General features: G+C 48.2%; 1 protein-coding gene across 1 annotated transcript in view; it reads left to right on the top strand.

Moving 5' to 3' along the window:
• Positions 1 to 449: 449 nt before the first annotated feature.
• LOC115177900 (slit homolog 1 protein-like) overlaps positions 450 to 16,299 on the top strand; it is a 135,199-nt gene continuing 119,349 nt past the window's right edge. Inside the window, exon 1 of the mRNA XM_029738895.1 lies at positions 450 to 679. Coding sequence (XP_029594755.1) covers positions 450 to 679 — 230 coding nt within the window. The remainder of the gene's footprint in view (positions 680 to 16,299) is intronic.

Here is a 16,299-nt window from a genome sequence, read left to right on the forward strand (position 1 = left end):
TCTTCTACAGGCAGAGAGCACAATGAGTCAATGAAAGCTGAAGGGAAGAGGAGCACTGTTCAGCAGAGTGGAGAGAGAGAGAGAGGGAGCAGGACCAAGAAGACGAGAGTACGAGAGGGAGAGAGAAAGGAGGAAAGCTTTTTGGACAGAGGTCTAAACCAGATAATAAAGAGCACGTCTGGTTTTAAAGCCAGGCTGGGATTAAGTATCAGTGACCGTTCATCTGAGGACTGACTACGCTACTTCACCTCTCTCTTTCTACAAGGTGGTTTTCTGATCTTCCCTTTTTTATTAGGGACATTTGGACCATTTTCTCCCCTCTACTTGGTCTCTGGTCAGGGGATCTTGCAAGCCGCAGTAACCCAGGTCTCTGGAGCTCTGAGTGGGGTTGAGGAAGAGGAGCCTTGTCTCTGGTTGCTGGTGCTTTGGGGCTGGAGGAGAGGATGGACATGCCAAGGAGAACCATTGCTGGAGCCGGGTCAGGGGGCTGTGGAGCCAGGCTGGACCACGTTGGGGTGGCCTGGGCTGGGCTGTGGCTGCTGCTGTGGGGTTGCCTGCTGGGGGCTGGCGGGGTGGAGGCATGCCCTTCTCTGTGTACCTGTGTGGGAGCCACGGTGGACTGCCACAGCCTGGGGGTCCGGAACATCCCCAAGAATATCCCCAGGACCACAGAGAGACTGTGAGTACTGGCGGGGTGTGTGTGTTCCTCTGTTTATGAGCGCGTCGTAGTGTGTGTAACAAACTATCAATGTGACTTATTGCCTGTGTGTATGTGGGTTCCTGTGTGGCATACCATGTCACCATGGTGTATGCCAGTCTGGTTAACTTCAAACACACTCAGCTCAGGGTTGTAACAATACCAGTGCTTTTCCATTTGACCCCTTGTCTCTTATATAGTCTGCATCCAAAATTGGCACCCTATTCCCTACTATAGTCTACTACACCAGTAATATCCAGCTAGAGACTCTACTATAGTCTACAACACCAGTAATATCCAGCTAGAGACTCTCTACTATAGTCTACAACACCAGTAATATCCAGCTAGAGACTCTACTATAGTCTACAACACCAGTAATATCCAGCTAGAGACTCTACTATAGTCTACAACACCAGTAATATCCAGCTAGAGACTCTCTACTATAGTCTACAACACCAGTAATATCCAGCTAGAGACTCTACTATAGTCTACAACACCAGTAATATCCAGCTAGAGACTCTACTATAGTGTACAACACCAGTAATATCCAGCTAGAGACTCTCTACTATAGTCTACAACACCAGTAATATCCAGCTAGAGACTCTCTACTATGTCTACTACACCAGTAATATCCAGCTAGAGACTCTCTACTATAGTCTACATCACCAGTAATATCCAGCTAGAGACTCTCTACTATAGTCTACAACAGCAGTAATATCCAGCTAGAGACTCTACTATTGTCTACAACACCAGTAATATCCAGCTGGAGACTCTACTATAGTCTACAACACCAGTAATATCCAGCTAGACTCTCTACTATAGTCTACAACACCAGTAATATCCAGCTAGAGACTCTCTACTATACTCTACTACACCAGTAATATCCAGCTAGAGACTCTACTATAGTCTACAACACCAGTAATATCCAGCTAGAGACTCTCTACTATAGTCTACAACACCAGTAATATCCAGCTAGAGACTCTCTACTATAGTTTACAACACCAGTAATATCCAGCTAGAGACTCTCTACTATAGTCTACAACACCAGTAATATCCAGCTAGAGACTCTACTATAGTCTACAACACCAGTAATATCCAGCTAGAGACTCTCTACTATAGTCTACAACACCAGTAATATCCAGCTAGAGACTCTACTATAGTCTACTACACCAGTAATATCCAGCTAGAGACTCTCTACTATTGTCTACTACACCAGTAATATCCAGCTAGAGACTCTACTATAGTCTACTACACCAGTAATATCCAGCTAGAGACTCTCTACTATAGTCTACAACACCAGTAATATCCAGCTAGAGACTCTCTACTATTGTCTACTACACCAGTAATATCCAGCTAGAGACTCTACTATAGTCTACAACACCAGTAATATCCAGCTAGAGACTCTACTATAGTGTACAACACCAGTAATATCCAGCTAGAGACTCTCTACTATAGTCTACAACACCAGTAATATCCAGCTAGAGACTCTCTACTATGTCTACTACACCAGTAATATCCAGCTAGAGACTCTCTACTATAGTCTACATCACCAGTAATATCCAGCTAGAGACTCTCTACTATAGTCTACAACAGCAGTAATATCCAGCTAGAGACTCTACTATTGTCTACAACACCAGTAATATCCAGCTGGAGACTCTACTATAGTCTACAACACCAGTAATATCCAGCTAGACTCTCTACTATAGTCTACAACACCAGTAATATCCAGCTAGAGACTCTCTACTATACTCTACTACACCAGTAATATCCAGCTAGAGACTCTACTATAGTCTACAACACCAGTAATATCCAGCTAGAGACTCTCTACTATAGTCTACAACACCAGTAATATCCAGCTAGAGACTCTCTACTATAGTTTACAACACCAGTAATATCCAGCTAGAGACTCTCTACTATAGTCTACAACACCAGTAATATCCAGCTAGAGACTCTACTATAGTCTACAACACCAGTAATATCCAGCTAGAGACTCTCTACTATAGTCTACTACACCAGTAATATCCAGCTAGAGACTCTCTACTATTGTCTACTACACCAGTAATATCCAGCTAGAGACTGTACTATAGTCCACAACAACAGTAATATCCAGCTAGAGACTCTCTACTATAGTCTACAACACCAGTAATATCCAGCTAGAGACTCTACTATAGTCTATAACACCAGTAATATCCAGCTAGAGACTCTACTATAGTCTACAACACCAGTAATATCCAGCTAGAGACTCTCTACTATAGTCTACAACACCAGTAATATCCAGCTAGAGACTCTACTATAGTCTACAACACCAGTAATATCCAGCTAGAGACTCTACTATAGTGTACAACACCAGTAATATCCAGCTAGAGACTCTACTATAGTCTACAACACCAGTAATATCCAGCTAGAGACTCTACTATAGTGTACAACACCAGTAATATCCAGCTAGAGACTCTCTACTATTGTCTACTACACCAGTAATATCCAGCTAGAGACTCTCTACTATTGTCTACTACACCAGTAATATATACCATGTACTGTGCAGTCAGTCAACCCCTTGTGCAGGGGTTCTCCAACCTCTCCTCAGGGACCCCCAAGTCGTTCCTTGTTTTTTAAAATCTATTCCAGAGCTAGCACCGCTGATTCTACTCATCAACTAATCATCAGACCGTTGACTAGGTGAATCAGGGGAGTGAGTTCAGGGCTACAACAGAAGGGTGAAACGTCTGAGGGTCCGTGGGGAGAGGTTGGAGAACCACTGCCCTACTGCACTTCCTCAATGCCCACCAATCACACTAGCTGAAAAACACAGTCAGTACTTTCTTAGCCACGACAGGGCTCAAACAGGCTCATTCCTCTCTCTCTCACTCACACTCTGTCTCTCTGTGTCACTCACTCTCTGCCCCTCCTTCTGTGTGTTTGTTTGTGTCCCTCTTGGTGTGTGTGAGGGTCGGGATCTTGGGGAGGCTTAACATCATGTACTGTCTGTCTCAGGTCTGGAGTGCATGTGTGTGAATTATTAATGGTCCCAGGGGGCAGTGTGTGTCTGTGGGTCAGTGAAGCCTCTGAGTGGGTGTTCTAGACACAGTGCCCTATTCCTCTCTCTGCAGAGGAATCACAACAATGATGATGTCATAGTATGAGGACTGTATTCCAGAGGTTCTTCATCCCGGGGGTCACGTTTGAGTTTTTCCGCTAGCAGCGCTACACGCCTGATTCCACTAATCAAAGGTTTGATGATGGGTTGATTCGTGGAATCAGATGTGTAGCGCTAGGGGAAAACCAAAACCATCTGCCCCCCGTTGTGTCCCCGGGACCAGGATTCAGGAACACTGATGTGGTGTTCAGTGATACAGTAGCTGACCTGTGTCCGATACAAACACTTCTTCTGCCTGTCCTCGTCAAGCCATGCATGAAGACCTGACTCACTAGACTACAGTCAGAGGAGGTTGGACTATATGCCGGTGTCACTGTGGTCTCTAAGAGAGGCTAAGGGGGTTGGCGATCCAGCTACTACATATCCCCTAATACAGTAGCTCAGTACATCCACGACAGCCACAGTCATGTAGTTGTCTGATACAGTTGGCTCAATCTCCAACAGGACTAAACCAGGGCTCATCTAGCAGTGCTGATCAAGGATCAGGTTTCAACTCTTATTCATTATGATCTGAAAGTCCAAACTGATCCTAGAACAGCAGTCTTGTTGTGAGAAACGTTGTGAATACGGGTCAGTCTAGTAGTAGGTCATTACAGGGTGGGGTGTGTTAAACCTCTTGTCTGATAATTAACATGTCAAGTGCAAAGTGATCTGTGTGTCAGGGAGGTATATTGGGAACACACACACACTAACTCACTCTCTCACACACACACACACTAACTCACTCTCTCTCTCACACACACAAACTCTCTCACACACACAAACTCTCTCTCTCACACACACACACACACACACACACACACACACACACACACACACACACACACACACACACACACACACACACACACACACACACACACACACACACACACACACACACACACACACAGTGTATTCCCGTGGGGTCCCGGGGTAATAAGAGGGTGATTCATCATGGCAACTCCGCCAGTCAAACAATATTCCTCCCCGCTCCCTGGGGCATTGTCAAGGCAACGGTGAAAAATGGCTAACGCCTTGGGCTCCCGGGAACCGTTATTTGAGTGGGGTGGGATGGAGGGGTGGACGGGAGGGGTGGGATGGAGGGGTGGACGGGAGGGGTAAGATGGAAGGTTGGGATGGAGAGGTGGACGGGAGGGGTGGACGGGAGGGGTGTGATGCAAGGGGGACAATATTGTCCATACCAGCCGGCAATATGATTCCAACTTTGAAGAAAGCAGTGCTGACAACAAAAGGCTGGTTTGATTTGAAATGGGAGCTAAATTGAACCTTATTGTTAGGTTCAAGTGGGGTAGATATTATAGAGGGTTGGTATTGTTAGGTTCAAGTGGGGTAGATATTATAGAGGGTTGGTATTGTTAGGTTCAAGTGGGGTAGATATTATAGAGGGTTGGTATTGTTAGGTTCAAGTGGGGTAGGTACTGTATTATAGAGGGTTGGTATTGTTAGGTTCAAGTGGGGTAGGTATTATAGAGGGTTGGTATTGTTAGGTTCAAGTGGGGTAGGTATTATAGAGGCTTGGTATTATAGACAGACATGCACAACAGAATGATACATCTACTGTCATTAGAAATATATCTAACTATTACACACGCATTTATTTGAGAAGAGCTTCATTATGTCAGTGTCTTGGTTTTCCCTGACAACTGTAGGGCTTTCCCTGACTACTGTAGGGCTTTCCCTGACGACTGTAGGGCTTTCCCTGATGACTGTAGGGCTTTCCCTGACTACTGTAGTGCTTTCCCTGACTACTGTGGGACTATCCTAGTGTGACGACTGGGGGACTATCCCAGTGTGTCTACTGTAGGACTATCCCAGTGTGACTACTGTGGGACTATCCCAGTGTGACTACTGTGGGACTATCCCAGTGTGACTACTGTGGGACTATCCCAGTGTGACTACTGTGGGACTATCCCAGTGTATCTACTGTGGGACTTTCCCAGTGTGACTACTGTGGGACTATCCCAGTGTGACTACTTTCCCTGACAACTGTAGGGCTTTCCCTGACTACTGTAGGGCTTTCCCTGACGACTGTAGGGCTTTCCCTGATGACTGTAGGGCTTTCCCTGACTACTGTAGTGCTTTCCCTGACTACTGTGGGACTATCCCAGTGTGACGACTGGGGGACTATCCCAGTGTGTCTACTGTAGGACTATCCCAGTGTGACTACTGTGGGACTATCCCAGTGTGACTACTGTGGGACTATCCCAGTGTGACTACTGTGGGACTATCCCAGTGTGACTACTGTGGGACTATCCCAGTGTATCTACTGTGGGACTTTCCCAGTGTGACTACTGTGGGACTATCCGAGTGTGACTACTGTGGGACTATCCCAGTGTGTCTACTGTGGGACTTTCCCAGTGTGACTACTGTGGGACTATCCCAGTGTGTCTACTGTGGGACCATCCCAGTTTGTCTACTGTGGGACTATCCCAGTGTGACTATTGTAGGACCATCCCAGTGTGTCTACTGTGGGACTATCCCAGTGTGTCTACTGTGGGACTATCCCATTGTGTCTACTGTGGGACTATCCCATTGTGTCTACTGTGGGACTATCCCAGTGTGACCATTGTGGGACTATCCCAGTGTGTCTACTGTGGGACTATCCCAGTGTGACTACTGTGGGACTATCCCAGTGTGACTACTGAGGGACTATCCCAGTGTGACTACTGTAGGACTATCCCAGTGTGTCTACTGTAGGACTATCCCAGTGTGACGACTGGGGGACTATCTCAGTGTGACTACTGGGGGACTATCCCAGTGTGACTACTGTGGGACTATCCCAGTGTGTCTACTGTGGGACTATCCCAGTGTGTCTACTGTGGGACTATCCCAGTGTGTCTACTGTGGGACTATCCCAGTGTGTCTACTGTGGGACTATCCCAGTGTGTCTACTGTGGGACTATCCCAGTGTGTCTACTGTGGGACTATCCCAGTGTGACCATTGTGGGACTATCCCAGTGTGTCTACTGTGGGACTATCCCAGTGTGACCATTGTGGGACTATCCCAGTGTGTCTACTGTGGGACTATCCCAGTGTGTCTACTGTGGGACTATCCCAGTGTGACCATTGTGGGACTATCCCAGTGTGTCTACTGTGGACTATCCCAGTGTGACTACTGTGGGACTATCCCAGTGTGTGTACTGTAGGACTATCCCAGTGTGACTACTGTGGGACTATCCCATTGTGTCTACTGTGGGTCTATCCCAGTGTGTCTACTGTGGGTCTATCCCAGTGTGACTACTGTGGGACTATCCCAGTGTGTCTACTGTGGGACTATCCCAGTGTAACTACTGTGGGACTATCCCAGTGTGACTAATGTGGGACTATCCCAGTGTGTCTACTGTGGGACTATCCCAGTGTGACTACTGTAGGACTATCCCAGTGTGACTACTGTGGGACTATCCCAGTGTGACTACTGTGGGACTATCCCAGTGTGTCTACTGTGGGACTATCCCAGTGTGTCTACTGTGGGACTATCCCAGTGTGACTACTGTGGGACTATCCCAGTGTGACCATTGTGGGACTATCCCAGTGTGACTACTGTGGGACTATCCCAGTGTGACCATTGTGGGACTATCCCAGTGTGTCTACTGTGGGACTATCCCAGTTTGTCTACTTTGGGACTATCCCAGTGTGTCTACTGTGGGACTATCCCAGTTTGTCTACTTTGGGACTATCCCAGTGTGTCTACTGTGGGACTATCCCAGTGGGACTACTGTGGGACTATCCCAGTGTGTCTACTGTGGGACGATCCCAGTGTGTCTACTGTGGGACTATCACAGTGTGTCTACTGTGGGACTTTCCCAGTGTGTCTACTGTGGGACTATCCCAGTGTGTCTACTGTGGGACTATCCCAGTGTGACTACTGTGGGACTATCCCAGTGTGTCTACTTTGGGACTTTCTCAGTGTGACTACTGTGGGACTATCCCAGTGTGTCTACTGTGGGACCATCCCAGTTTGTCTACTGTGGGACTATCCCAGTGTGACTATTGTAGGACCATCCCAGTGTGTCTACTGTGGGACTATCCCAGTGTGTCTACTGTGGGACGATCCCATTGTGTCTACTGTGGGACTATCCCAGTGTGTCTACTGTGGGACTATCCCAGTGTGACCATTGTGGGACTATCCCAGTGTGTCTACTGTGGGACTATCCCAGTGTGACTACTGTGGGACTATCCCAGTGTGACGACTGGGGGACTATCCCAGTGTGTCTACTGTAGGACTATCCCAGTGTGACTACTGTGGGACTATCCCAGTGTGACTACTGTGGGACTATCCCAGTGTGACTACTGAGGGACTATCCCAGTGTGACTACTGTAGGACTATCCCAGTGTGTCTACTGTAGGACTATCCCAGTGTGACGACTGGGGGACTATCTCAGTGTGACTACTGGGGGACTATCCCAGTGTGACTACTGTGGGACTATCCCAGTGTGTCTACTGTGGGACTATCCCAGTGTGTCTACTGTGGGACTATCCCAGTGTGTCTACTGTGGGACTATCCCAGTGTGTCTACTGTGGGACTATCCCAGTGTGTCTACTGTGGGACTATCCCAGTGTGACCATTGTGGGACTATCCCAGTGTGTCTACTGTGGGACTATCCCAGTGTGACCATTGTGGGACTATCCCAGTGTGTCTACTGTGGGACTATCCCAGTGTGTCTACTGTGGGACTATCCCAGTGTGACCATTGTGGGACTATCCCAGTGTGTCTACTGTGGACTATCCCAGTGTGACTACTGTGGGACTATCCCAGTGTGTGTACTGTAGGACTATCCCAGTGTGACTACTGTGGGACTATCCCATTGTGTCTACTGTGGGTCTATCCCAGTGTGTCTACTGTGGGTCTATCCCAGTGTGACTACTGTGGGACTATCCCAGTGTGACTAATGTGGGACTATCCCAGTGTGTCTACTGTGGGACTATCCCAGTGTGACTACTGTAGGACTATCCCAGTGTGACTACTGTGGGACTATCCCAGTGTGACTACTGTGGGACTATCCCAGTGTGTCTACTGTGGGACTATCCCAGTGTGTCTACTGTGGGACTATCCCAGTGTGACTACTGTGGGACTATCCCAGTGTGACTACTGTGGGACTATCCCAGTATGACTACTGTGGGACTATCCCAGTGTGACTACTGTGGGACTATCCCAGTGTGACCATTGTGGGACTATCCCAGTGTGACTACTGTGGGACTATCCCAGTGTGACCATTGTGGGACTATCCCAGTGTGTCTACTGTGGGACTATCCCAGTTTGTCTACTTTGGGACTATCCCAGTGTGTCTACTGTGGGACTATCCCAGTTTGTCTACTTTGGGACTATCCCAGTGTGTCTACTGTGGGACTATCCCAGTGGGACTACTGTGGGACTATCCCAGTGTGTCTACTGTGGGACGATCCCAGTGTGTCTACTGTGGGACTATCACAGTGTGTCTACTGTGGGACTTTCCCAGTGTGTCTACTGTGGGACTATCCCAGTGTGTCTACTGTGGGACTATCCCAGTGTGTCTACTGTGGGACTATCCCAGTGTGTCTACTGTGGGACTATCCCAGTGTGTCTACTGTGGGACTATCCCAGTGTGTCTACTGTGGGACTATCCCAGTGTGACTACTGTGGGACTATCCCAGTGTGTCTATTGTGGGACTATCCCAGTGTGTCTATTGTGGGACTATCCCAGTGTGTCTACTGTGGGACTATCCCAGTGTGACTACTGTGGGACTATCCCAGTGTGTCTACTGTGGGACTATCCCAGTGTGTCTACTGTGGGACTATCCCAGTGTGTCTACTGTGGGACTATCCCAGTGTGTCTACTGTGGGACTATCCCAGTGTGTCTACTGTGGGACTATCCCAGTGTAACTACTGTGGGACTATCCCAGTGTGACTACTGTGGGACTATCCCAGTGTGTCTACTGTGGGACTATCCCAGTGTGACTACTGTGGGACTATCCCAGTGTGACTACTGTGGGACTATCCCAGTGTGACTACTGTGGGACTATCCCAGTGTGACTACTGTGGGACTATCCCAGTGTGACCATTGTGGGACTATCCCAGTGTGTCTACTGTGGGACTATCCCAGTGTGACTACTGTGGGACTATCCCAGTGTGACTACTGTGGGACTATCCCAGTGTGACTACTGTGGGACTATCCCAGTGTGACTACTGTAGGACTATCCCAGTGTGTCTACTGTGGGACTATCCCAGAGTGTCTACTGTGGGACTATCCCAGTGTGTCTACTGTGGGACTATCCCAGTGTGACCATTGTGGGACTATCCCAGTGTGTCTACTGTGGGACTATCCCAGTGTGTCTACTGTGGGACTATCCCAGTGTGTCTGCTGTCGGACTATCCCAGTGTGTCTACTGTGGGACTATCCCAGTTTGTCTACTTTGGGACTATCCCAGTGTGTCTACTGTGGGACTATCCCAGTGGGACTACTGTGGGACTATCCCAGTGTGTCTACTGTGGGACGATCCCAGTGTGTCTACTGTGGGACTATCCCAGTGTGTCTACTGTGGGACTATCCCAGTGTGTCTACTGTGGGACTATCCCAGTGTGTCTACTGTGGGACTATCCCAGTGTGTCTACTGTGGGACTATCCCAGTGTGTCTACTGTGGGACTATCCCAGTGTGTCTACTGTGGGACTATCCCAGTGTGTCTACTGTGGGACTATCCCAGTGTGACTACTGTGGGACTATCCCAGTGTGTCTATTGTGGGACTATCCCAGTGTGTCTATTGTGGGACTATCCCAGTGTGTCTACTGTGGGACTATCCCAGTGTGACTACTGTGGGACTATCCCAGTGTGTCTACTGTGGGACTATCCCAGTGTGTCTACTGTGGGACTATCCCAGTGTGTCTACTGTGGGACTATCCCAGTGTGACTACTGTGGGACAATCCCAGTGTGACTATTGTAGGAATTTCCCGGTGTGACTACTGTGGGACTATCCCAGTGTGACTACTGTGGGACTATCCCGGTGTGTCTACTGTGGGACTATCCCAGTGTGTCTACTGTGGGACTATCCCAGTGTGTCTACTGTGGGACTATCCCAGTGTGTCTACTGTGGGACTATCCCAGTGTGTCTACTGTGGGACTATCCCGGTGTGTCTATTGTGGGACTATCCCAGTGTGTCTACTGTGGGACTATCCCGGTGTGTCTACTGTGGGACTATCCCAGTGTGTCTACTGTGGGACTATCCCAGTGTGTCTACTGTGGGACTATCCCAGTGTGTCTACTGTGGGACTATCCCAGTGTGACTTCTGTGGGACTATCCCAGTGTGACTATTGTAGGACTATCCCTGACTACTGTAGGACTATCCCAGTGTGAGTACTGTGGGACTATCCCAGTGTGACTATTGTGGGACTATCCCAGTGTGTCTACTGTGGGACTATCCCAGGGTGACTACTGTGGGACTATCCCAGTGTGTCTACTGTAGGACTATCCCAGTGTGTCTACTGTAGGACTATCCCAGTGTGACTACTGTAGGACTATCCCAGTGTGTCTACTGTGGGACTATCCCAGTGTGTCTACTGTGGGACTATCCCAGTGTGTCTACTGTGGGACTATCCCAGTGTGACTACTGTGGGACTATCCCAGTGTGTCTACTGTGGGACTATCCCAGTGTGACTACTGTGGGACTATCCCATTGTGTCTACTGTGGGACTATCCCAGTGTGACTACTGTAGGACTATCCCAGTGTGTCTACTGCGGGACTATCCCAGTGTGACTACTGTAGGACTATCCCAGTGTGTCTACTGTGGGACTATCCCAGTGTGTCTACTGTAGGACTATCCCAGTGTGTCTACTGTGGGACTATCCCAGTGTGTCTACTGTGGGACTATCCCAGTGTGTCTACTGTGGGACTATCCCAGTGTGTCTACTGTAGGACTATCCCAGTGTGTCTACTGTGGGACTATCCCAGTGTGACTACTGTGGGACTATCCCAGTGTGTCTACTGTGGGACTATCCCAGTGTGACTACTGTAGGACTATCCCAGTGTGTCTACTGCGGGACTATCCCAGTGTGACTACTGTGGGACTATCCCAGTGTGTCTACTGTGGGACTATCCCAGTGTGTCTACTGTAGGACTATCCCAGTGTGTCTACTGTGGGACTATCCCAGTGTGTCTACTGTAGGACTATCCCAGTGTGTCTACTGTGGGACTATCCCAGTGTGTCTACTGTGGGACTATCCCAGTGTGTCTGCTGTCGGACTATCCCAGTGTGTCTACTGTGGGACTATCCCAGTTTGTCTACTTTGGGACTATCCCAGTGTGTCTACTGTGGGACTATCCCAGTGGGACTACTGTGGGACTATCCCAGTGTGTCTACTGTGGGACGATCCCAGTGTGTCTACTGTGGGACTTTCCCAGTGTGTCTACTGTGGGACTATCCCAGTGTGTCTACTGTGGGACTATCCCAGTGTGTCTACTGGGACTATCCCAGTGTGTCTACTGTGGGACTATCCCAGTGTGTCTACTGTGGGACTATCCCAGTGTGTCTACTGTGGGACTATCCCAGTGTGTCTACTGTGGGACTATCCCAGTGTGACTACTGTGGGACTATCCCAGTGTGTCTATTGTGGGACTATCCCAGTGTGTCTATTGTGGGACTATCCCAGTGTGTCTACTGTGGGACTATCCCAGTGTGACTACTGTGGGACTATCCCAGTGTGTCTACTGTGGGACTATCCCAGTGTGTCTACTGTGGGACTATCCCAGTGTGTCTACTGTGGGACTATCCCAGTGTGACTACTGTGGGACTATCCCAGTGTGACTATTGTAGGAATTTCCCGGTGTGACTACTGTGGGACTATCCCAGTGTGACTACTGTGGGACTATCCCGGTGTGTCTACTGTGGGACTATCCCAGTGTGTCTACTGTGGGACTATCCCAGTGTGTCTACTGTGGGACTATCCCAGTGTGTCTACTGTGGGACTATCCCGGTGTGTCTACTGTGGGACTATCCCGGTGTGTCTATTGTGGGACTATCCCAGTGTGTCTACTGTGGGACTATCCCGGTGTGTCTACTGTGGGACTATCCCAGTGTGTCTACTGTGGGACTATCCCAGTGTGTCTACTGTGGGACTATCCCAGTGTGACTTCTGTGGGACTATCCCAGTGTGACTATTGTAGGACTATCCCTGACTACTGTAGGACTATCCCAGTGTGAGTACAGTGGGACTATCCCAGTGTGACTATTGTGGGACTATCCCAGTGTGTCTACTGTGGGACTATCCCAGGGTGACTACTGTGGGACTATCCCAGTGTGTCTACTGTAGGACTATCCCAGTGTGTCTACTGTAGGACTATCCCAGTGTGACTACTGTAGGACTATCCCAGTGTGTCTACTGTGGGACTATCCCAGTGTGTCTACTGTGGGACTATCCCAGTGTGTCTACTGTGGGACTATCCCAGTGTGACTACTGTGGGACTATCCCAGTGTGTCTACTGTGGGACTATCCCAGTGTGACTACTGTGGGACTATCCCAGTGTGTCTACTGTGGGACTATCCCAGTGTGACTACTGTAGGACTATCCCAGTGTGTCTACTGCGGGACTATCCCAGTGTGACTACTGTAGGACTATCCCAGTGTGTCTACTGTGGGACTATCCCAGTGTGTCTACTGTAGGACTATCCCAGTGTGTCTACTGTGGGACTATCCCAGTGTGTCTACTGTAGGACTATCCCAGTGTGTCTACTGTGGGACTATCCCAGTGTGTCTACTGTAGGACTATCCCAGTGTGTCTACTGTGGGACTATCCCAGTGTGTCTACTGTGGGACTATCCCGGTGTGTCTACTGTGGGACTATCCCGGTGTGTCTATTGTGGGACTATCCCAGTGTGTCTACTGTGGGACTATCCCGGTGTGTCTACTGTGGGACTATCCCAGTGTGTCTACTGTGGGACTATCCCAGTGTGTCTACTGTGGGACTATCCCAGTGTGACTTCTGTGGGACTATCCCAGTGTGACTATTGTAGGACTATCCCTGACTACTGTAGGACTATCCCAGTGTGAGTACAGTGGGACTATCCCAGTGTGACTATTGTGGGACTATCCCAGTGTGTCTACTGTGGGACTATCCCAGGGTGACTACTGTGGGACTATCCCAGTGTGTCTACTGTAGGACTATCCCAGTGTGTCTACTGTAGGACTATCCCAGTGTGACTACTGTAGGACTATCCCAGTGTGTCTACTGTGGGACTATCCCAGTGTGTCTACTGTGGGACTATCCCAGTGTGTCTACTGTGGGACTATCCCAGTGTGACTACTGTGGGACTATCCCAGTGTGTCTACTGTGGGACTATCCCAGTGTGACTACTGTGGGACTATCCCAGTGTGTCTACTGTGGGACTATCCCAGTGTGACTACTGTAGGACTATCCCAGTGTGTCTACTGCGGGACTATCCCAGTGTGACTACTGTAGGACTATCCCAGTGTGTCTACTGTGGGACTATCCCAGTGTGTCTACTGTAGGACTATCCCAGTGTGTCTACTGTGGGACTATCCCAGTGTGTCTACTGTAGGACTATCCCAGTGTGTCTACTGTGGGACTATCCCAGTGTGTCTACTGTAGGACTATCCCAGTGTGTCTACTGTGGGACTATCCCAGTGTGTCTACTGAAGTGGGGCCCTTTCCCTCTACCTTTTGTTAAGGACTACAGTATTATTAACAGAGTGTCTACTCTAGCTAATGGGATTTCCTGTTGTATTTGTGTGGACACCAGCTTGTTGTCATGTCATTAAGACGTCAAAGGTCATGGACCCCACTACTCTGAGACTTGGACCCCTGTCCTGCTCCGCTATAGGAAACTTCAATAAATCCCTCCTGTTTGTGTGTGTGTTCGGTATCAGAGAAGGGGATCTCTGTTCAGCTCCTGGAAGTTTAAACCCAAACAAATCTCAGCAAGGGTTGGAGCCACCGGCGGCGGTCTCACACACACTAGACGGAAAACACACACTGTGTGTGTGTGTCTGTGTTTATGTTTCTGTAGTGACTCTGAGATGTCTCTGTGTCTTTTATTTATCTGTCTGTGTTTCTGATGTATAGACACTTGGCTCTCTGTGTGTTCATACATGTGCATTTGTGTTTTGGAGTTTGGGTGTTCATTTAGGGGCTAGAAGTGATGTTAGTATGGGTATGTGTTTTTTGGTCTGCTCTGGCTGTTGGCGGAGCTGCTTAACAAGTGTGACGGCCGAGGGTAACTATACAGTGGTAACTCTCCTCGCCACGCTAGCTTCGCCCTCATGTGGGTGCTAACAAGCTAGCAAGCATGCTAAGTAGTGCTACATATCAGCAGCCGCTGTAAGCCAATCCGGTAGGGGGTGGAAGCTATAGTAAGCTTTGATTGGTCACTCGCGCCGCGATATCGTGGAGGAATTGCATAGAATGAAGCTTTCCCTAACTTTAGTCCCACTCCTCAACTATGCTCGGTTCACCAAACAGTACCCCGCCCACTCTGCTTCTCTCGCTTTCCTTCCATTCAAAATGAATGGCTTCCGATGTTTTCACCATGTGATGCCTCTGTATAGTCAACCCGGCCAAGAGTGGATTAGCGGTTAGCGCGCGGTGGCGGCTAGCAGGGGGTAAGAGAAATAAAGGGAAATAGATTAGATAGAGATGAGACGCCGTGGGGGGCTGATACCTCTGGCTCCACTCCGTCACATGACTTCTTAGACACTCACTCTATCCCTGTGGTGTAAATTGCTACTTAAGTCGTTTTCCTGGGTATCTGTACTTACTTTTACTTCAATACATTCCTAAATAAAATAATGTACTTTTTACTCCATACAATTTCCCTGACACCCAAAAGTACTTGTTATATTTTTTGTGCTTAGCAGGACAGGAAAATTGTCTAATTTGCACACTTATCAAGAGAACATCCCTGGTCATACCTACTGCCTCTGATCTGGAGGACTCACTAAACGCAGATGCTTAATTTGTAAATGATGTCTGAATGTTGGAGTGTGCCCCTGGCTATCCATTTTAAAAAAACAAGAAAATAGACCCGTCTGGTTTGATTAATGTAAGGAATTTGAAAATTATTTAGACTTTTACATTTTAGCAATTACATTTAATTTTGATACTTAAGTATATTTAAAACCAAATACTTTTAGAGTTTTACCCAAGTTGTATTTTACTGGGTGACTTTTACATTTTTACTTATTTTTTCATTTTCTGTTAAAGTATCTTTACTTTTACTCAAGTATGACAGATCTCAATTTCTACTGTCTCTTGTAATCATCGTGTGTGTGTGTGTTTAGTCAGTGTGCTAACAGCAGAATGATTATGCAGCTGCTCCATGTAGTTCCAGTGTATTTAGGAGCAGCTGTGACATGCTGCATCTGACACACATCACAGACCATTGAAGGAGAGACAACCACAGAGATTACACATAAACACAATGAACTAACTGAGTTAATCTTGATGATGGTAATAC

This window comes from Salmo trutta, chromosome 38, assembly GCF_901001165.1.
Source record: "Salmo trutta chromosome 38, fSalTru1.1, whole genome shotgun sequence".
Taxonomy (NCBI): domain Eukaryota; kingdom Metazoa; phylum Chordata; class Actinopteri; order Salmoniformes; family Salmonidae; genus Salmo; species Salmo trutta.